Source organism: Canis lupus, chromosome 14 (genome assembly GCF_048164855.1).
Source record: "Canis lupus baileyi chromosome 14, mCanLup2.hap1, whole genome shotgun sequence".
In the NCBI taxonomy this organism is placed as follows: domain Eukaryota; kingdom Metazoa; phylum Chordata; class Mammalia; order Carnivora; family Canidae; genus Canis; species Canis lupus.
The window spans coordinates 39180881-39202623 of NC_132851.1; the positions used below are offsets into that span (position 1 = coordinate 39180881).

The window sequence follows — 21743 nt, forward strand, 5'->3', positions numbered from 1 at the left end:
ATGTGGGGCTCAATCGCATGACCCCAAGATCATGACCTGAGCCAAAATCAAGAGTTGGACGTTTAACCGAGCCACCCAGGTGCCCCTTAGGGGTCCCACTTCTGGCTGGAGTGGCAGGTGGCCCGCCCAACACTGGGCCATCCCAGCCAGAGGTGCTTCTTGCTGGACGCCACCACCAGGGGACGGGGACTGTCAGTGGGGGCTGCATGGTGAAGACCTGGCAAGATCCAGAGAAGGGTCCGAGACCACAGCTGCCTTTTTGGGGAGTGGACACTCCACTTCTGGTCTGCACATTGGTGACAGCAGTTTCTCAAGACCACGTGGCCAAGATGGGGGCCTGAGGGATGGGTGGCAAGCTCTCACCCAAGGTAAAGTGGCGGTGCAAGGCCTGGCTCCTGTGAAAGCCTCGGTAACCCTCAATGTGCCCGAGGCCACTGTGAGAACTGGGCTCTTCCCATCACCTGTGGTCTTGCCCCTGCAGCCCTGAGCAACCACGCAGGCCCACGCTCTCCCCCACCACACTAGCCGCTCTTCTGCGCAAGGACCCAGACCCAAGGGGAGGAAGGAGGGCTCCCACCGTGCTGGGCAGGTGAGCCAGAGGGACCCTCTTACCTAAGGGACTTCTGGGAGGTGACACCTGCCCACCCATGGGTTCTCTGTGGCACACAAAAGCCAACATTGCCAAGTGGTTGGAGGGAACCTCGTGACCTGTGGCCACTCTGGAGCATACTGGCCTAGGGCACAGGTACGTGTGGGCCAGGAAGTACCCACTCTGAAGACACGCTCGGTGGCACGCATCAAGCCTGCAGCCTCAGGGTGGCCCGAGTCATGGCACTGGGCCCAGCGTGGACAGAGACAAGCCGAGCTGGCCCCGCGGTGGAGCAAGAGCCCACATGAGCCTTGTGTGCTATAAACACCAAAGCTGGGATCGCTAATTGCCACAATTACATGGGTGGGAAATCGGAAACCATTCTTGAGGTCTGTAAACGGTTTTCTTCTCTCTGCTTTCTGCAGTGTCTGTCCATCCTGCGACAGGTCAAGCAGGGTCTCTGAGCCGTGCAGCCAAAATGTGATAGACCCCCCAACAGTCCTCAGCAAACGAGGCTCCCCTGGGCCCTTTCTTGGGTATCATCCCTTGATCCCCCCAGCTGCCAACAGACTCATCACCAGGAGATAAAGCGAAGGGAGGCAGGCTAGAGGCAGAGGCGGGGAGGGGGGGTAGTGATGAGGCCACCTGCCTCACCCCCCAACAAAAGTCTGACTATAGGTGAGCTGGGCAGGAGGGTCTGAGAGCAGGGCAGCTGGAGAGGGAAGGCAGAGGCGGGAAAGCAGGAGGAGGAGTCAGGATGGATCTTCATAATGCTCGGTCCCCAAGGCGCAAGGCACCAGCGGCCACACGGCTGCTGAACAATGCAGTTTTGAATTCAATTAAAGCGATTATCTGTTGTGCCAAATAAATTGTGTACAGCATATATCCTGCGGCACTTTACACCTCCGGGCTCATTATTCCCTAACTGTTTCCTCCTGTTTATGCGCTCTCAAATTAAATTGCTGATAATATGCGCCAAAATAAAAAATGAGCGCACCTTGTCCCAAGAAAATTGATTCTCCCTTTTCCTGAACTGGCGATTGCCAGGTTTTATATACTCTGTTCCTGGTGATCATTAGTAATTCAATTTTCTTTTTATTAGCCCCCTTATCTGCTGAGCAATATAGTGGCAGAGCTGACCTCTTTCGCGCGGGTAAATGTTTAAAATCTTTTCCCTGATTAATTTTGCCAGTTAAGAAAAAGAGGAGAAATGGCCCGGCTCTTAGCCATCACAATGAATAAAGCTTAATGTTGATTGTGATGGAATTTCTAATGCCAGGGAAATTGATTGAGCGCGGCAATTACACGGGAACAGGAACTCCAGGGAGATGGGATCGCTCTCTCCTGGCCACAGCCTTTTGGTTATTTAAAACAATCCAATTTGCAAGGATAATTATGTATTAGTGTTTTATCTGCCACTTGAAATGAACAGGGGAGTTTCGATACTGGCCTAGCATTAGCAGGTTATTGCTGCAAATTACTTGATATCTGCTTTCTTTCACATAAAGAGGAAATTAGGCAATCAATTACCAGAAAGAGGTGGACAGAGAGATAAGAGGGGCGAGTGCGCCCTCTGCTGGCCAGCGGCAGCCGGCGGGGTAACAAGGGACAGCCTGGGCCAGTCGGGGTCCCTGTCGTTGTCCCCCTACGCCAGCGCCCACGGCGCGTCAGCTCCCTCCCCTACAGGCTCAGGGCCAGCCCACACCTGGGCCAATGGTCTGGGCGGGGAAGCCGCCTGTCCGCCACAGGGAGGCACTGCCCCCAGCCTGAGCCCCGCAGCCCCTGGTCTGCACCCCATAAGTGCACAGCACTCACGAAAGCTTGCGTGGCCCGCAGCCAGCAGTTGGCTGGGGCTTGCCCAGGAGCCCCTAGCCCAGGGCCTGGGGCCAGGAAGATGGAGCAGGGAAAGAGGGAGACAGGAGAGGGAAGCAGAAAGGGGCCTGGGGACTTCCCACTGACTCCTTAGTGGCCCTCAGCCTGGGAAACGCTCGTCCTCACCCCTGTCCCCACCACCACCGCCTCTGCCAGGCTCAGGCTCTCAGGGTGGTGTCTGGACCTGCCCGTCCGCGTTTCAGGCCTGTGCACAAGCATCTTCCAGGAATTCCCTGCCCACCTCTGAGAATGAGGACCCCACTCCTTGACCCCACATTCAAGACCTTACTGCGAGCTCTTCCTTGCTTACTGCCCCCTACAGGCCTGCTGGACACCCCTGGGGACCCCAACACAGCCCTGGGGACCCCAACACAGCTCGGCCCTGCCTGGCCTCATCCCTGAGCACATTCATGCAGGTCCGAGGTCCCTCCTCTCAGGCAGCCAGAACCACCCCCTTCCCTTCCCTGTGGCCCTACTGGGCTCTCCCTCCCATCACCTGGTCCCGCCCTCCCAGATGCCTGCCACACAGGACCTCTCGGCTCCTGCGCCCCGGCAGAGCTCATTCCCACCTGCGCCCTTCGCCTGCAGAGGTGCACTTCCCTCCTCTCTCCTCCTCACGCAGAACTTGGTGTACAGGTCACCTCCTCAGAGACACCAGCTGCCTGGCTCAGGCTGACCACCCTCCCCACAGCTCTCCACTACACTACCCCACTTCCTTCTCTGCGCACTTTCTCCACCTCAGAGTATCTTTCCAGGTTATTTACAAGGACCCAGGTAACTGTTTGTCCTCACAGCTGTAATATAGCTGCAGCACCCACAGTGCCCACCGGAGCCAGCACACTTCCCGCACCAGATGTACTCACTGCATGCTTGTTGGCTAGGTGGGGCGGGGGGGTGGCTGGCTGAATGGTAGAGAGCACAGATGGATAAAGCATGAATGGAAGATAGATGCAAGACAGAACAGATGAGGGAAGGACAGACAGAAGAACACGTAAGTGATAAACAGGTGGATGTACAGACAATGACTGGTGGATGGAGGGTGGGTGGGTGGGTGGATGGGTGGGTGGGTGGGTGGATGAGTGAGCGGCAGCCTTCTCCAAGCTCTTCCCCTGGCAGGACCCTCCCCATCCCTCCCCATCCCTCCCAGGGCCTTCTGCACCACAGTCAGCACATCCATCTACAACCGCGAGCTGACCCGTTCACCTCCTAGTGGAGAGAAGTATGAAGGCAGGGATCATGTCAGCCCCCCACCCCATCCCCACCCCCATCTTGCTTGGCCCCAAGCTTTCTCCTCCTCTCCCAATAGCACCACACCCACCCTACGGGCAGGAGGCAGTCTCCCTACTGGGCTGCACCTGGGACTGCTCTAGGCCCAACGAGAAAACCGGTGGTCCCGGGCCAACAAGCATGGGATACGGCAAGCACGGCCTAAGCCCGCAGACCCAGCATCCCCCTCTCCTTAACCCTCCAGGCCATGGTCCCCCTGGCAGGCAGTGAGAATCCTAGAACATCCTGGCCTGTGTCACTATGTGAGGATGCCAGCTCCAGCCCATGGCCCCAGGATGCTGCCCCTGTGGCCGTTGCCCTGCTCTCCCAGTGGCACTCAGCCAGCAGCTCCTGTCAAAAGCCTGTGCACAGCTGGGCTGTTCCCGGCCTCGGACAGTCCCCGTTCCAGCCCTCGTCCCAGCCCCCACGCACACCAGGCACTCCTGCCGGGAGCTGGTAAGAGCACATCAGACCACCTGCCTGGAGGGAAAGCTCAGTGTGTGTGGAGGATCCCCGGTGTCGACTCCCTCTTGCCCCATCTGGAGAGAGGTCCTCAGCTGCAGGCCCTCAGCACACAAGACAGGCGTTCTTCAACCGAATGGCGCTCCTTCCTCAGGGGTGCCTGCTATAGGGGATGACTATGGTCTGGCTCAGGCCTGTCTGCCTCCAAACCAGGTTCCTCGGCGACAGAGACAGCCTAGGCCTGGCCAGGCCCCCATCAAGGCCAGCTCTGCTCAACTCTGGGGAGAGCGGCAAATGTACCCCAGGAGCATGGGCTGAAGAGGTCAAAGCGTGCCCACCAGGATGCCCCACAAGTCCCTCAGTGCCCGTCCCAGCATTAGGACAGGGAGCCCTGGCAGACACGGAGGGTGACAGGAGGCCCAGGGCCTGGCTGCTCTTACCCTGTCCCACTCAACACCTAGCTCAGCACTTGCTCCTCAAGCACTTGCTTCCAGGCCCAGCGAGGAGGCCAGACTCCCAGCAGATGCCCACTGGCACTCCAGGAATCCAGCCCTCCAGGGTGCCCTGGCGCCAGGACAGGCTGCCTCTGACCGGGACACCCCTTCCCCAAGCCACCTCATGCCACCATCTGCACACCACATCCCTGTGCTTCGAGTCTTACTGAAGTACTGCCATCCGGGGGCACCGGCCTGGCCACCCAACTCCATTTGCCCCGATCCACTCTCCCCGCGGCAAGTCACTACAGAAGCGTCCCAGTGTCTCGTGGGCTAGGGTGCAGGAGGGCAGAAGGACACTCCCGGCTCCTGCCTGATGTGCACCTGGAGCAGGATGCAGAGAGGCCTGGGGACAAATGCACCTGCCACAGCCAGGCCTGAGCCCCATCATGCTCACAAGTGGCCGTCCCCGTGTGATGGCTCATCTGTGGGGACAGATCTCCCTCATTCAGCAGGACCGCTCTGCCAGCTGTGACAACACTGTGACCGAGGAGCGGAGGCAGAGCCAGGAATCCCTGCAAAGGCCCGAATGGATGCCCCCGGACATCACTTTCTGACGTGTCTCCAGGCTGCCCCAATCTCCCGGGGGCTCGGCCACCCCCTGCCAGCCTCCCAAAGCGAGGGACGTTCGCGTCACGCCTGGCACAGCCTGGCCATTGGTCCACCCACAGCCAAAGCCCAACCCTCAATCCGGCCCCCTCGCTGCGGCCACCAGGGATGAGGTCCACACTCCCCTGGCAGCCAAAGGTCAGATGGGTGGCCAGCACCCCCAGCCCCGCTTCCCCACCCCTTCTCACGGCCCCAGTCGGCCCTGTGCCTGAGCCCCTAAACTCCACTCTCCCGTGGCCAGCTCCCAGGCGCTCAGCTCTGCCCAGGCACCGCCTCCTCTCACAGCTGTGTCCAAAGCCCTGCTGGCCCCTCTATGGACCCCCCAAATGCCTGCTGCAAAACAGCCACCAGGGCGCAAGTCCCAAGTCCGACGGCACAGGGCCCGAACCCCATCATCTCCAGACCCCACATGCATCAGCCTGGGGAGCCGCCGCCACGCAGGGATGCCACAGGACCAGGTCTGCCCAGAGGAACCCCAGGCTTGCCAGGACACCGCGTCACAGGTGATCACCTCGCCCTTCCCCACTCCCCATGGCCAGAGACCCCCACCCAGATGGCCAGCACCTGCCAGCTCCTCAGTGTGTGGCCAACGGCTCACAGTGGGGGGCCATCCTTCTTAAGGGAACCATGACCCCAAGGCTCTTCCTCCCCTGCACCCTTCACCAAATCCACAGCAACTCAGGAAGCGACCTGCAACTCAGGTCGGCAAAGCTGACCCCTCCCAGGCCAGCGCAGGGTTCCTGAGGAAGAGGCAGCGACCAACGGAGAGGCCCCACTGGCCTGTCGGCCCAGGACAGATGGCAGAGACCTAGGGCACAGGAGCCCCGGGCAGTATAAACCACAGCTCCCCTCCCCACAGGGTACATGGCTGCTACCCTCTCGTCTGCTTTCTGGCTCCTTCCACCAAGAGGAACAGGACCAGGTATACAGGAGAGACACGCTACAAAGGCCACCACACACCTGGCCATAGCATCTCCCCCCGGAGAGCAGGGTACAACGGTCCAGCCTTCGCCCCGCTCTCCAGCCCAAGCCAGCCACTGCCCAGCAGGCTGAGTGCGATCGGGCTGGGGCACCGAAAGAGCAAGGTAGCTGGTGAGGTCAGGGCTCACAGACCTGGCTGAGCAAGCTTTCCAGAACCCCAACGCCTGGTCATACCTTCTTTGGTGGGGAGGTGGGCCCGGCCTGGAGGCAGGCAGCACAGCCGGTGCCTGGTGACCTGCATCAGGCCCTTGCTGGGGGTCTTCTTTAGAACGGGGCTGCTCTTTGCCCGGAGGACCTGCCTCCGCCGCAGGCTGAACTGGGTCTTAGCAGTGGCAGCAGGTGGGGGGCTGCTCTTCTTCTCCCCAGGAAGGCTGCAGAGACAAAAAGCAGGCAGTTTCCAATGGGCTCCCCCAGTGTGGGAGCTGTCCCCACTCACCCTTGCCCACCCAGACCCCAGCAGCACGGGATCCGCCCCAGGAGGCAACCAGCCCCAGTGGTCCCAGCCTTCCCACATAACCGGCAGCGGCTGACAGCTGTCACACTCCCCCTCACTCCTCGTCCCCTTCAGAGCCGGGAGTGAGGGCCGGGGGGAGCAGCCCCAACCTTGATACCCTCAGGGGACATCTGCACCAGGTCTCCTGTGGCTCCCCAGGGCAGATGAACTCCCCGCTGGGGGAGGCCCTGAGGAGCCACAGCAGAGGAGAAGCGGCCCCCAGCCTCCCCAGGCAGCTGCCAAAGACCAAAGTCAGGCAGCGGGAAAGACCTGGGCGGGAGACACACCTCACGGTGTTAATGGCTACCGTGACTGAGGCCCTGACCCCAGACCAAGCACTGAGCCACGATGCCACTTTTCGGCCTCCTCACAGTCCTTGACGGTGGAGGAGCAGGGAGGTGACAGGTGCTCAGCGAGACAGTGACTCACCTGGTCACTTGGCCGCCAAGAGAGCAGACTTCCCCCTGGTGCCCCCCGGTCTCTCACCCCGTGTCTGGCCTGGGTATAAAGCAATCATCCACAAACCCTGCGCAGAACCAAAGCTCCTCCGGCGGCCTCTGGTCTGTCACCAGCAGGAGAGGGCAGACTTGTTGGCGCCCTGCCCGCATCCTCACTCAGCCCCGGTCACTCAGCTCTAAGGGAGAGCACCAAGCCTCCTTCGCACTGGGTATGTGAACGCCACCACACACACCCAGGCTGGCCCAGTAGCAGGTGGTGCTCCTTTCCCTCATCCCCCACTCCTGCAGGTGGGCCCTCCCACAGCTCTGCACACCAAGCAGGCAGCTCGCGAGGCCCAGGCCTGTCCCCTGCCCGCCCGGACAGAACCCCAGGGTGGCAGCAGGGGCACCTACCTAGCACCACCCCGCCTCCGGACGATCTTGGTGCGGCTCTTTACTTTGTAAGCTGACAGTGGGGTCTCACTGAAGAGGGGCTTCAAACTGCTGGATCCTACTGCTGGTCTGTCCCCTGGGGGGGACCGAGATGGGACTGGAGAGAGCTGGGAGGCATGGTCCTTGCTGCCAGCTTCTGACTGCCAACGGAAGGAGGAGGACGAGGAGACCGAGGGGCTGGAGGCCTTCCACTTGTACTTGCTGGGGGAGGCCCCAGGCGTGGAGGACACAGCCGCCCTCCTGGGCTTAGCATTCGGGTCAGCTCGGAGCTGTGGCTTCTCCACCTGTTCCTCTGTGCCAAAGGGGGCCTTGCACATGTTCTCTGAGGCTGCTCTGGGGCTGAGGGCCCTCCGAGTGGCCCGGGGGCTCTTTGCTGAAGCAGCCACCCACTTGTAGTTGTTTTTTCGGAACTTGGTGGTTCGACAGGACGCAAGCAGAGAGGACTCTCGGGCCTGCCTGGGTCCAGAAGCTGGTCTAGCAGGGCCTGCCACCAAGCCACAAGAAGCCGGCTGATCTGGATGGCCAGCATTCACTCTCCTGTCTCCAAAGAGCTGTGCGACACAGCTGGCCACAGAGTGTGAGGCCACCTTCCGTCCCACAGCCATGCCACTACGCTGGGGCAGACCGGAGGACACAAGGCGAGCCTTGACGGCAACAGCACTCTCACTGACAGTCCGCCGGGGCTCGGAGGGGCTGTCACTCATGCTGCTCACAGACTTTACCACCCGGGGCTTGCCGGGCTCCTTCTGGCAGACCAGAAGGGGGTCCTCTGCACTGCAGCTCCCCTTGACTCTTCCTGGCTTTGAGGGTTGCCGCTGCCCACCAGGGGGCTCGCCCGCCCCCTCCTGAGGCCTATGGTCGCTCCAGGGGGGGTTCTCATATTCTTCCAAGGAGCCCCGGGGGACCCCTGCAGTGCTAGCCGAGCCCGGTTTCGATGGCGGTTTGATCTTGATAACCATGTTCTGATCTGAACTAAGCTGCACCTGCCTCTCCAGGACATACTGCTGGGGGTCAGGACCCTGGCTGCCCTCAGCCCTGAGGGGCGGCTGCACAGCACAGTCACCGGGTGGGTCTGAAGATCCCGGGGGTCGATTCACAAGCGAGTACTTCTTGCGCCACGCGGGCCCGTGGTTCAGGGGGAAGCCCCTCCGGCTTGGACGAGGGTAGCAGGCACTGAAGGACCTGCTGCTGTTGTAAGCAGGTGGTTGCCACCCGGAAGCAGCTGCGGTGCCTGGAGCAGAGGCATTGCCATGGAGGTTTTTGTAGTCATCGATCAGACCTGAGAAGGAGGAATCACAGGCTCGATTAGCCAGGGGGTGAAAGTAAAATCACAACAGTCCTCTGGCAGCACACAGCTGACAGAACACCGCACAGACCCCCTCACTCCTGGGCCTGTGGGTCCCCAGCAAGGACAGGCAGCCCCTCGTGCCTGAGAACCGTGGACAGTTCAGCCCAAACTCCCTCCTCTGTTTTCCGTGAGCCTTTTCCCACACGTTCTACTCCAGTCCTATTTCTGGTTATTCATCCTGAAGATGCACCCATGTCACCCCTAATTTTCTGGAATATGAAATGGGTTCAACTGTCCTCTAAGGTGGGGTGTCATTCAATATATCCCAGGAAGCTCCTGCATAGCTACCATGGTGCAGGGGGGTACAGGCTGGCAGTGGGCCCCCCGACAACCCCCCATCACAAGTCCTGTCCCCCGGCCTGACACCCCCCATCACAGGTCCTGTCCCCCCCGACACCCCCCATCACAGGTCCTGTCCCCCCCCGACACCCCCCGTCACAGGTCCTGTCCCCCCCACACCCCCCGTCACAGGTCCTGTCCCCCCCACACCCCCCGTCACAGGTCCTGTCCTGACACCCCCCATCACAGGTCCTGTCCCCCCCCGACACCCCCCGTCACAAGTCCTATCCCGACACCCCCCGTCACAGGTCCTGTCCCCCCCGACACCCCCCGTCACAGGTCCTGTCCCCTCCCACACCCCGTTACAGGTCCTGTCCCCCCTGACACCCCCTGTCACAGGTCCTGTCCCCCCCACACCCCCCGTCACAGGTCCTGTCCCCCCCGACACCCCCCGTCACAGGTCCTGTCCCCCCCACACCCCCCGTCACAGGTCCTATCGCCCCCACACCCCCCGTCACAGGTCCTGTCCCCCCCACACCCCCCATCACAGGTCCTGTCCCCCCCACACCCCCCGTCACAGGTCCTGTCCTGACACCCCCCCATCACAGGTCCTGTCCCCCCCCCGACACCCCCGTCACAAGTCCTGTCCCCCCGACACCCCCCGTCACAGGTCCTGTCCCCCCGCGACACCCTCCATCACAGGTCCTGTCCCCCCCACACCCCCTGTCACAGATCCTGTCCCCCCCTGACACCTCCCGTCACAGGTCCTGTCCCCCCCGACACCCCCCGTCACAGGTCCTGTCCCCCCCGACACCCCCCGTCACAGATCCTGTCCCCCCCGACACCCCCCGTCACAGGTCCTGTCCCCCCCACACCCCCCATGACAGGTCCTGCCTCCCCCATCAGGTCCTCCCCGGCGCAGGCCCAGTGGCGTCCCGCGCACGCAGGCCAGGAGCCCACGAAGCCCGGGCCGCTGGACCCCCGCCCGGCCCCTCCCGACGGCCGCTTTCCAAGGCCGGAGTCTTGAGGAGGATCCGCGCAAACGGGAATGTGCGCGTTGGAAAGCGGAAGCCGGGGGCCGGGCCGGGCCACGCAGGGCAGGAGCCGATGCACACGTCCAGGGCCCCGCCGCACCGCCCGGCCCCGGACGAGGGGCGCCGGCGGACGGGATGGCGGACGCCTCCCGCGGTTACTAGACGACCGCCCGCCGCCGCCGCCGGGACCCGCACTAACCGTCCGCCGAAACCCGGGCGCGGACCGACCCCGGCCGCCCCCTCCGGGCCCCCCCACCCGCCCGACCCGCCGCCGGCACTGCAGGCGGGGAGCGACGCCCTCCGGGGGCGGGCAGGGCTCGCTGCGCAGCAAGGGCACAGCGAAGGACGCGGGGGCCGGGCCGGCCCGACCCACCCTGCAGCAGGCGGATCTGTCGCCGTAATTGCTCCTTTTCCTCCATCTCCGGAGTCCGCGACGCCCGGCCAGGCCCCCGCCACGTCATCGCCGCGCGACTGTTTTTCCCCCGCGGGCGGGGCGGGGCGGAGTCGGGCCGGGCCGGGGCGGGCCGGGGCGAGAGCCGGGCGGGAGCGGGGCGGGGCCCGCGGGAGCGCCGAGACTGCGCACTGCCAGCCAGGCCGGAGCGTTGGCGGGGCCTCGGGGGACGCGCCGTTGTCCTGGCGACGCCCGTGGAAAGGCGGGGCCGCGCGTGCGCAGAGCGAGGGACGGGCGACGTCAGTAGGGAGCGCCGGCAAGTGGCGCAAGCTCCCGGGGCGGGGCCGCGGAGGGGGCGGGGCCGCGGAGGGGGCGGGGCCGCGGAGGGGGCGGGGCCGCGGAGGGGGCGGGGCCGCGGAGGGGCGGGGCCGCGGAGGGGCGGGGCCGCGGAGGGCCTGGGGTCTCCGCGCCCCCCGCTGCCGTACGGTTGGGCTGTGCGGCTTCCGCGGGGGCGGCCGGTGGGGCTGCTAACGCTGCTCCGTGGGTCGGGGCGGGAGGAGCAGCCGCCGAGAGCGGGAGAGCCTCGGTGTGTCGGCGGAAACGGACGAACGCAGGCTCGCAGCCTGGCCGCGGGGCCGCGAGCCCGAAGGGAGGGGGCGTGGTGGGCGGCGGACCAGCCCTGCGGCGCCGCGAGGGCGCGTCGGGAAGCGGCGCTGCCGCGTGGACCGACCTCGCACGACCCGCGAGCCGCGGAGGGCGAGCCCGGGAGGCTTGCGGAGAAGGCACGGTGGGGCCGGACGCTCAGCAGCCGAACCTAGAGGCCGCGCGGGAGCCGGCGGGCGGGGGAGCGGGGCGGCGGGGCGGCGGCAGGTGCCGAGGGAAGAGGAAGCTGGCCGGGGAGGGGGCCGCCTGCGGAAGGAAGAGCTACCGCAGGAGCAGGAAAAGCGTGGACCACAGCGCTGATCCCGCAGCACCGACCGTAGGGTTATTTTTTTTAAGATTTTATTTATTTATGAATGACAGAGAGAGGCAGAGACCCAGGCAGAGGGAGGAGCAGGCTCCCTGCACGGAGCCCGATGCGGGACTCGATCCCGGGACCCCGGGGGTCACGGCCTGGGCCAAAGGCAGGTGCTCCACCGCTGAGCCCCCCACCCCCCCCGGATCCCCCTACCGGGGATGAAACGCGTGCCAGCAACGAGGCCAGGCGTTCACAGGCGCTGTGTCTGCAGGGGGGACAGCCCCGCCCGCTCTGCGGACAGCGACAGCGGTGGACACTCTGGAGCCTCTTGGGGGGCGCGTGCCAGGCTGAGAAGACGAGGGTGGAACCGCAGCTGGGCGTCCCTCTCAGCCCAGAGGCCTTTGAGGAGTGGAATCTATCTGGAACCATCTTTGCTTCCTGCGCCCTTTCTGGTCCCTCTGCAGGCACCACCCGGCCTGTCCATGCTCTGTCCCACCCCCTGCCCTCCTCCCCCACAGGCAGCCTAGGCGCCCTAGGAGGGAGGCCGGGCGGGACGGCCCAGGGTGCCCTGCGTACTTGCCAAAACCCTGAGGGCAGGGGAGGGAATTGTCACAATAAATGGGAAGGGAGTTGTCACAGGGATCCTGAAAAGCACTCCTTTGGGTCCTTTGGGCTCGTCCTGCGTTGCTTCCCTTGAGATTCCTACAACCATCACCCCGTGAACGCGTCGGCTGGCCCGGTGGAGGACAGAACCGAGCAGCTCTGCCGCCAGCGCTCTCACCATCAGCCACCTGCCAAACACGGGACAGGACTGGTAGCCAGCCGGCAGCTGTGAACCCAGGCAATGCCCCGGGGGCAGGGACGGCCCACTTCTGCTGTGTCCAGCCTAGATGGCGTAATTCAGGACGACTCCCACGTTTATGCTTGACTCAGCGGGCGTCGGTCACGCCACTGAGGTGGGGGTATTTCCTGAGATTTGCGAGTCTGGCCCTAAGCCTGTTCTCTTCTGTTATGGGACAAGTGGTCCAGTCCTGCGGTGGCAGAGAGGAGAGCCCAGCCACCCCCAGAGGGCACAGCCTTGGGGATTGTCCCCGGGGTGAGAAACTAGCAAGGACGTCCTGCTGCCCCAGCTAACTCACCAAAACTGATCCTAACAGTTACGCTCAAAACTCGTTGACGCTCCTCAAACTGGCAAAAACGGAAACACTGTTCAGTGTTGGCACGGGGTGTGGGGGGCACAGAAATGCACACTACTCCGGACATCGGCAAAGCCTTAACGAAAGGCAACTTGAAATGTGCGCCAAGGCCCTGAGGGTTTTTCGAGTAATTTCGTTTTTAGGAACCCTCCTCAAAATGCAACAGGACGGGGCAGCCCAGGTGGCCCAGCGGTTTAGTGCCGCCTTCAGTCCAGGGCATAACCCCAGGGTCCCGGGATCGAGTCCTGCATCGGGCTCCCTGCATAGAGCCTGCTTCTCCCTCTGCCTGGGTCTCTGCCTCTCTCTCTCTCTCTCTGTGTCTCTATGAATAAATAAAATCTTTTTTAAAAATGCAACAGGACATTTTTTTTTTATTTGAGAGAGAGAAAGAGCAAGCAGGGGGAGTGGGAGAAGGAGAAGCAGACTCTGTGCTGAGCATGGAGCCCGACGTGGGGCTTGATCCCAGGACCCGAGATCCTGACCTGAGCCCAAGGCAGAGGCTTCACTGACAGCCCCCAGGCCCCGAGACGTGGCGCGTTCTCTATGATCAGCAGACAAACACACCGAGCACACTGTAGCCCTTCACAGCAGGCCAGGCGCCGCTCTGGTGTCAGGACATCAGCACAGCCAGTTCCCACGACAACCGTCTTCAGGGGTCACTTCTGGAGGCAGGTGTCCGTCCTGGGCCCTCCTGAGCCCCACGTGCCGTCTCCCCCGCAGTGCTTGCTTCCTGCTGACCACCGTCCTCCCGCAGCCTTTCTCACCGCCCCCCCAGCCCTGACCTGAGCCGCACCCTCCCAGGGCTGCCCGGGGCAGGCAGGGGCGGCCCAAGGTCTCCACCGCAGACGTTCAGCAGACAAGCCCTGGAGTGAGGCCTGCTGCTCCCCACCTTCCCCACGCCCAGCTGCCACTCTCCTGCTGCTGCTGCTTCCGCCACAGCACAAAGCTGCCCCGCAAGTGCACCACCACTCTGAAGGGGCAGGGCCTATTAAGGAGAGCGCAGCAGCGTAGCCATACCAGGCACGTTCTCAGGGAACGTCAAGGTGTCAGATCTGTCCTGCTACCCGCCTCCTTCTACCCACCCCGGCACTCCCACCCCTCCTACCAACTCCTTCCCTCTGGAGCTGCGCGCAGGTGGGAGCCAGGCTTGCCAGGCCTTGGGGGGGGGGGGGGAAACAGGCGCTTGGCAGGCTGGGACCGCGACCCCATGGACGCCCCCTCGCCTTTCATCCCAGAGGGAAGGGAGCAGGTGTCCCTGCGGGAGACGGCTGCCCCCAAGGACCTGGGGATCCCTGCGTCACCCCAGCATCACCTCCCACACCTAACCCTCGCTAAAAAGCATGACCCTCAGACTCTTAGCCAGGTCCAGTCTGGAAGAAAGGTGTTGGGGTCTACTGTGCCCTAAAGCACGGCGTTTCCACAATATGCTCAGGGACAACCCACATGCCTGGACCTAAGCAAACCTCAAGTGGGGCCCGCCAGTAACCACTCCCCTCCTGCCCCAGCGATACCTGGATTCAGGCAGTGAGCGCTCCTCCCAGCTGGGGCAGTGAAGTAAGGCCCAGAAAACCAGGAGCGTGAGCAAGGGGGCTGCTTTCTCCTGCAGAGGTCCCATTGGGGCGGGATAGGGTCCTGCGGCCCCCACTGCAGCAGGCAGAAAGCCCAGCAAACCAGACAGATCACTGCAGGGCCCAGTGCAGGGGCCTTCCTGCTGCCCTTGCCCCCAGACCCCTGGGTGCCCCTGAGCCGCCCCTGAGACCAGCCCGCCCTGCTCTGCAGCTGACCCCGCCGCCCTGAGATCCGCACAACATTGACTGAGCGACTGCTGGCCAGGTCATTGCAGTTGTGCCCCAAGGCCCATAGCTACTGACCCCCTGGGTGGCCGTGGGGATGGAGCGGGAGGGATGCCAGGGTGAGGGGGGACTTAATTCTCAGAAGACTTCTGGGACTTCGTCTGCACTCAGCACTCTCTTGGCCCTGGGCCGCCGCCACAGGGAAGTCTCTAATCCTGACTGATTTTTGGAGCGAGGGACCCCAGTAGCCCAGGGGGCGCGACAGAGACGTGAGCACAGGGCAGAAGCAGTGATGGGGGCTGGTGGGGAGGCTGCGGAGGGCGTGGGCGCGGACTTCCAGGAATGCCCCTGTAACGGTCGCCACCGGCTGTAGCCGGCCCTGGGCTGCTTGTGCTGGGGGTGCTGGGGCCTGCCCTGTGTGCTCCCAACGCTCGGGCCGGGGTACCTGGGGCGGTGCCCTCCACCTAGTGCTCTGGGTTACCCCCAGGCCCCGCACACAGCCCGAGGTGCCCGCGGCCTCCCCGTCTGGGGTCACAACCTGCCATCCCTGTAGACCCCCAGGGCCTTGGCCAGGGCAGCCTCACCTGTGATCATGTGACATAGGGTGGGCTTGAGGAGGACATAGTGTCGCCCTGGAGTTCCTGGCCCTCAAAGTGTCCAGCTGGCCACACTTCCCCTCTTGAATGGGAGCCAGGGAGGGGACAGGGCACAGAGGCAGCCCCTCCCACCTCTTGTCCCCACAGGCCGTGCCAGGGCTGACCTCTGTCCTCGCAGGAAGCCAGGAGCCTGGGAGATAGACACGCAGCGGGCTGGGCTTGGCCAGTGCCTCGTATTTTGGTTATTGGCAGAAACTGAAACCGAAAGAGGAATTGCGGCAGCCTTGCCCCGGCCCCCACCCTCCCCCCCCCCGTCAGGGCTGTGGCAGGGCCCTGCACAGCAGCCTGCCCACGGATGCCCGCCAGCTCCTCCACCTCGGACCCAGGGCCCCGGGGGCGGCCGCGCGGGAGCAGGGGAAGCAGCAGACTGTGCCTGAGGAGACAGGCCCCAGGCGGGACAGCCTCCCAGCATCAGCAGCCGCGGCCCGGCCTTGGCCTCGCGGCCTCCACACAGGTATGCACACGACACATGTGTACAGGCACACATGTGTGCAAGCGCAAATAGCGCACACAGCAAACGCGTGAGCACACACGGGCTCCCCGCTCAGGCTCTTGGAGCCTCCTGCTCCTGGCAGCAGTGGCCTCCAGGGGCGGGCCTGCAGCTGCGGCCACCACAAGCACCCACCGCCCCCGAGGGGCAGCCGGCCGAGCCTCGCCCCGTGCGGCCTCCAGGGTGTCAGGGCTGGGAGCGCGGGAGGGGGAGCCCGCGGGGCTCCCGCTGGCTGTCCTGCCCTGGCCGTGACTGTCGCTGCCCAGCACCAGTGGGACGACAGCCTGGATGTTGAAAACCTGACTCCAGGGCGGCCCGGGTGGCTCAGCGGTTTAGCAACGCAGTCAGCCGGGGGCGTGATCCTGGGGTCCCGGATAGAGTCCCACCTCGGGCTCCCCACAAGGAGGCTGCTTCTCCCTCTGCCTCGGTCTCTGCCTCTCTCTCTCTCTCTCTCTCTCACACACATAAATAAATAAATAAAATCTTAAAGAAAAAAAAAAAAAACTCCTGACTGCAGGTTTTCTCAGCAACAGCTGTATGGACGAGCGGTCCACACGGCATACGACTCGCTTCAGTGCGTCTGGAGTCGTGACAGCAGCGCCACGGCCGACCTCAGAGCCTTTCGTCTCCTCAAAAGAAACGGGGTACCTACGGGCTGTCCCCCCACCCCCACCGGCGCCCAGGCCGCTCTCGCTGACCCTCTGAACGTTTTCTTTGCAGAAACGTCGACGGACCCGAGCGAGCGTAGGAAGGAAACCTCAGAAGGGCTGCAGCTGGAGGCGAGGCCCTGGGGCTGGGTGGCTGGGCGGGAGGAGGCGCCCCACCCCCCCTCCCCGTTGCGGGCTGGGGTGTTTCCGGGAGTGGTTGCTGGCGTCAAGAGGCCAAAGTTTCACTTTCGGTCCGGGCGCTGGCTACGCTTGCTTGGAGGCTCCTCAGCAGAGCAGCGCCGCCCTGGTCTTGGGGCGGACTTGCTTCCCGTCGCGGGCCTGGAGCCGGGGGTGACAGTCACAGTGAGCTGCTCCCTGTGCCCAGTACGTTCCCTCTACCTGGTCCGGGGGGGGGGGGCGGGTGGCTCGCGCTGAGCGGGGGCAATGCCCACTCTTTGGGGCACACCTGCTCACGGCCCCTCCCCGGCTCCCTGTAGACCCAGACCCGTTGGGGAAGTCTGAGGCCTCTCGGAAGCCCATCTGGGTTTGCCTCCCAGGCACCCCTGGCCTCCTCCACACACGGACCAGCACTGACCCACCGCAGTGGCTGGGGCCGGCCGGCTCCCCTGCCTGGGATCCAGGCCTCCCATGTCCCGGGGTCAGGCCTGCTTTGGCCTCTGGTCCCTGAGGCCTCAGCCTTGGACAGGCGGCTCATGGAACTCCGGGCACAGAGAAAGCCCCGAGGACATCCTGGGAAGCGGGGGACGCTGTGGCTGCGCCAGGCTGCGGGCCCCTGTGCCCAGTGTCCAGAAGCTCGGTGCTTCCTATTTCTTCCCCTGCCCTCGGGATGCTTCAGCGGGGGACCCGGCTGTTGTAGAGCACTGTCCTGGCGTCACTCTCCTGCTTTGCCCTTCCCTCCCTCAGTGGCGGCTTTTTGTGAGTGGCTCTAAGCCACGTTGGGTGGACAAAGTGACAAAGGTCTCTGTGGGTGGCTGACGGCCGCCCCCCGCCCCCCCAAGCACTGAGAGCCCCCCCCGGGGCCCTCTGGGTACAGATGGTGTGAATGGCCTGAGCCCCGCCGAGGGCTGCGAATGCCATCCCTCCTAGAGGTGCCTACCAGCCCCGCGGAGAGACAGTCGAGTGGCTGTCAGGGTAGATGCTGCCCGTCAGGGCATCCAGGACCAGAGGTGTCCCGCCCCCTCTTCCAGCCCCGAGGGCAGAATGGCTGAGCCCCCTGTCCTCCTCAGGAGCAATGGGATCTGCCTTTGAGGGAGTGATCAAGAGCGTGATCCGGGAGCTGGACCACAGAGGCAAGCTCATCCCCGTGGACAGTCTGCGGAGCTCCACCAGCTTCCAGCCCTACTGCTTGCTGGCCAGGAAGCTCTCAAGACTGTGGTTCTGGAAACCCCGCTACAAGTGCATCAACCTGTCCATCAGGGACATTCTGGAGCCTAATGACCCAGAACCAGGTACCCAGCCTGGTGGGAAGGGCGTCAGCTGGCCGGCCTGCTGCCCGCGCTGGGCCTTGGGCTTCCTGCCTTCCAGGCCATCTGCCCAGGTTGGATGGGTGGCAGGTGGGAGGACAGGGGCCTCAGCTCTGGTCTGGCTCTAGATGTGAAATGTGATGGCCCCTTCCACGTATGCGACTTCATGGACGGGCAGCTGCAGGGCTCTGTGGAGCTGGCACCCCCAGGACAGGTGCAGCTGGCAGGGGAGGCGACAGTGGCTGACAACCTCAGCACCTCGATGAACGTGTGTACACTGCGAGTGGTCCCCAACACCTGGGACACCATGCGCCAAGAGAGGTGAGCCCCGGGGGGGACCTGCCAACCCCAGGCAGCCACCGGGTCACAGCCTGGGGCGTCAGGAGTCCCAGGGAGTCTGTGCCGGGCCCCTCATCTCTGCTCTGGCTGCATCTGGAGGTTCTGCGGATGTCCACTTGGCACCCCTGGGTCTTGTGCCCCCTCTCCACACAGGCTACCCCTCCCACAAACATCATCGGGAGCCCCCAGGGAGGGAAGGATGGGAATCCTGTCTCTGGGCACCCACAGAGCTCCCGGCCACCCCGGGGCTGGCACAAAGGCTGAGGTCCCAGGAGGGAAGCTGGTCCCATGACCCGGGGGTGGGGAGGGCCAGACACACCCCTGCAGCTTCCAGGCCAACCACTTGCCACAGGCGCCTGCGTCAGCCCCAGCACAAAGTCCTAGAGCAGCTGCGGAACTGTGGCAACGACATATTCGTGGTGACAGAAGTGCTGCAGACACAGAAGGAGGTGACAGTCACCTGGATCTATAAGCAGGAGGGCTCCGGCCAGTTTTCCCTGCCTGGAGCCCTGTCCCTCCAGGTGTGTGGTATGGGCTGGGGAGGCAGGAGGGGGTGCCCCCAGGCAGACCCCCAGCCCCAGCACCCAGCCTACCCAACCCCACAACCCAGAGCCCCGTCCTGAGCCCACATCCACCCCTCAGGGCCAGGGCCATCTGAGGCGGAAGAAGACAGTCACCATCCCCTCAGGCAGCATCCTAGCATTCGAGGTGGCCCAGCTGGTTATCGGCCCTGACTGGGGTGAGCTGGGGTTGGGGTGACTTCTGGGGCCCAGGCTCCAGGACAGATAGGCAGGGAAGCAGGGGACGAACTGCCAGTTGGCTGGGGTGCTGCAAGCACCTGGCTGGACCACTTCCCAGGCCGAGGGGGCCGAGGGGGCCGAGGGGGCCCATGCTCTGGGAAGTGGGAGGTTGGGGCACGCGGGGCCAATGGTGTAGGGTGGCCCCAGTGGGTGAGGGGAGGCTTGGGTCACCGGCCAACGTGCCCCCCATCTCTGCTCTGGCTGCCAGATGTCCTCCTCTTCCCGAACAAGAAGCAGAGGACCTTCAAGCAGTCCAAGAAAAGTGAGGCCTGTGGGCGCCCCCAGACGGGGCCTCTGCACAGCTCAGCTCAGCAGAGAGGCTCCTGAGGACCAGGCGTGGAAGTAGACACATACACACGCACACACATGCATAGACACATGCGCATATGCATGCACACACATACACATGCAGACACGCACACATGCACAGACACATGCATACATGTGCACAGACACGCACACACACGGACACACATACACGTGCACAGATACCCACACATGGACACGTGCACGCATGTATGGACACGCATACATGTGCACACATACACGCACACACATGTACAGACACACACTAGCACACATGCACACACGTGCATGGACAGGCATACACATGCATGGACACATGCACACACGGACACATCCACACACATGTACAGACACACATGTGCAGGCATGCACAGACACACATATACAGATATGTGCACGCACATGCATGGACACACACGTGCACACACAGGCTGGGCGGGGCAGCTACAAGGCAGCGCTGACACCGGCCTGGCACAGCCTCACACCCGCCCGGGCTGCCAGTGTTGGGGTGGTGATGGGTTGTGAGGGCCCAGGGGCTTGCACGCCACCCTAACTCTGTCCCTTCCAGATCACAAGCCCACGAGCAGCGCAGGCTCCAAAATACAGTCGGGTCAGTACCTTATTGACAACCCTGGAACCCTTTTCTGCCCCTGGGAGTCTGCCCTTCCCGACCAGGGCTCTCCTGGGGCCTGTGGGCAGCCGGGCAGTTCCAGCCATCTCCCCGCAGACGGGTTTGGCGAGGACTTGGTGGCAGTCACAGAAGACTTCCAGGGCCTGCTGGCAGAGGTGGGGACCCAGGCTGAGGGCCTGCGGGGCTTGTCCAGGGGCCTGTGCGACCAGCTGCTGGCAGGCCTGGTGCGGGTGCTGCAGGAGGAGCCAGCCCTGCAAACCCTGGAGGAGGCGGTGAGTGGGCCTGCTGGAGTGGGTGCAGGGGGGGGCTGCACCCGGGCCATCGGGCTCACAGCCCCTCCCTGTGTCCACAGCTGGAACAGGGCCTGTTCTGTGGGTGGGTGGCACCCCTGGAAGGTCCGGTGGGCACTGTCCTCGAGTGCCTGGTGCATACCTCCAGAGCACTAGAAGAGCAACTTGCCAGACCCGTTCTCTACCTGGTGGACTTGCTGACTGGTGAGCCGCTGCTGGGGCGGGGCAGGTCGGGGCAGAGATGCGGGCTTCTCCAGCTGGGCTTTCTGGACCCTTCTTACCTCAAGTCTCCTCCCAGGGCTGAGTGAAACCCAGCTCAAGCTGCTCACAAAGGTCCTGGAGACAGGAGAGCTGTCCCGGCCCTTCAAGCTGGTAAGAGAGCACAGATCGCTGGGAGAAGGGGCCGCTGTGCTGAGGGGCCCCAGGTGCTTCTAGGATGGAGTGCTGCGGGCAGGTGCTGGATGCTGGGGCGGCGTGGGAAGAGTTGCTCAGGGACAAGCCCCCACCCTGTCCTACCAGGTGCAGAGCATTTTGGAGCAGAGCACCCCCTGGCAGGAGCGCAGGGCTGTGTCCCTGCCACAGGGGCTCCTGGAGGGCAGCTGGGATGCAGAGGCACCTGCCTGGGTCTTGCTGGAGGAGTGTGGCCTCGAGCTGCAGGTGGACGACCCCCAGGTGTGCTGGGAGCCAGAGGCCCGGGACCACACGTGTACACTCTATGCCTGTCTGGCACTGCTGTTATGCCTGAGCGAGGACCCCTGTTAGGGCTGACCGGCTCTGCCCGCCAGCGTGCTGGGCAGCTCTCCAGACGGCGTGGGGCTCATGCCCACCTGGCTGCCCGCACCGGGAAGGCGAGAGCCCCACCCAGCCGTGCGGCCAGTGCATCCTGGGGTGGAGAGCTGGGGAAAGTCAGTAAATGTGATACACAAAGGAAAGATGGGTCACCGAGTTTTTGAGGGGCCCTAGATCTGGGTGGGGAGCAGGGACCGTCTCTTGTTTGGCTTCCTGTGCCCACTCGGGGTGGGGAGAGACATGGGGGCCAAGCAGGGGGGGTCTCCTCCATGGTCTCCACCCTGGATCCTGTGACACCGCGGGGCTCCCTGTCCTCCTGGGGCTCATGGGGCTCTGGACACGCAGTGAAATCCCTCCTTGCCCCAGAGGCAGATCCCTGGGCATTCAGCCTCCCATGGTGGGAGCGCCCCGGGGGTAGGGACAGGTGGTGTCCTTCCCCATCTCCAGGAATACGCTCAGCCGGGAGACAGATCCCTCTCCCGGTGGAAGATGCAGTCATGCGGGAGGGTGGAGGAAGCTGTGCTGTCCTACCGTCACAGCCCGCTGCTGACACAGCTTCGGGGACCCCCCACCCTGGACCAGGGCTCGTGAGTCCAGCCATCGCCAGGACAAGAGCTCGGGAGGACGTGTGGCATCCAAACCCAACGGCAGAATGA

The 21743-nt window shown here is 63.8% G+C and overlaps 2 protein-coding genes and 1 long non-coding RNA gene across 13 annotated transcripts in view; 2 read left to right on the plus strand and 1 right to left on the minus strand.

The window, feature by feature from the left end:
- Positions 1 to 10848, minus strand: part of ZC3H3 (zinc finger CCCH-type containing 3) — an 87533-nt gene extending 76685 nt beyond the window's left edge. For both annotated transcript variants that reach the window (XM_072774781.1, XM_072774780.1), the window contains exons 1-3: positions 10691 to 10848; positions 7618 to 8935; positions 6448 to 6644 (exon numbers count right to left, since the gene is read on the minus strand). In XM_072774781.1, the coding sequence (XP_072630882.1) occupies positions 6448 to 6644; positions 7618 to 8935; positions 10691 to 10778 (1603 nt within the window). In that variant the 5' untranslated portion in view covers positions 10779 to 10848. The remainder of the gene's footprint in view (positions 1 to 6447; positions 6645 to 7617; positions 8936 to 10690) is intronic.
- Positions 10849 to 11167: 319 nt separating this feature from the next.
- Positions 11168 to 12308, plus strand: LOC140603959 (uncharacterized). Its single transcript, XR_012006999.1, has 2 exons — positions 11168 to 11495; positions 11938 to 12308. It is a non-coding gene; the product is annotated as an uncharacterized lncRNA (long non-coding RNA).
- A 3233-nt stretch (positions 12309 to 15541) lies between these two features.
- Positions 15542 to 21230, plus strand: GSDMD (gasdermin D). Of its 10 annotated transcripts, none has more exons than XM_072774784.1 (12): positions 15542 to 15765; positions 16319 to 16445; positions 16522 to 16580; positions 17696 to 17917; positions 18061 to 18253; positions 18624 to 18792; positions 18914 to 19010; positions 19280 to 19333; positions 19946 to 20280; positions 20361 to 20502; positions 20597 to 20670; positions 20818 to 21230. In XM_072774784.1, the coding sequence occupies exons 4-12, from the start codon at positions 17701 to 17703 to the stop codon at positions 21058 to 21060; spliced, it is 1524 nt and encodes a 507-aa protein (XP_072630885.1). In that variant the 5' UTR covers positions 15542 to 15765; positions 16319 to 16445; positions 16522 to 16580; positions 17696 to 17700; the 3' UTR covers positions 21061 to 21230. The 10 variants fall into 10 exon arrangements, with proteins under 10 accessions (XP_072630885.1, XP_072630886.1, XP_072630890.1 ...); XM_072774785.1 differs by having other exon boundaries at positions 16329 to 16445; XM_072774789.1 differs by lacking the exon at positions 16319 to 16445 and having other exon boundaries at positions 19946 to 19987; positions 20105 to 20280.
- Positions 21231 to 21743: the final 513 nt, after the last annotated feature.

Excerpts from the sequence above, each read along its gene's own strand:
- GSDMD (XM_072774784.1), top strand. The coding sequence starts at position 17,701 with ATGGGATCTGCCTTTGAGGGAGTGATCAAGAGCGTGATCCGGGAGCTG. Across the intron at positions 18,254-18,623 it reads GACACCATGCGCCAAGAGAG|GCGCCTGCGTCAGCCCCAGC; the intron begins GTGAGCCCCGGG and ends CACTTGCCACAG. Across the intron at positions 18,793-18,913 it reads CTGGAGCCCTGTCCCTCCAG|GGCCAGGGCCATCTGAGGCG; the intron begins GTGTGTGGTATG and ends TCCACCCCTCAG.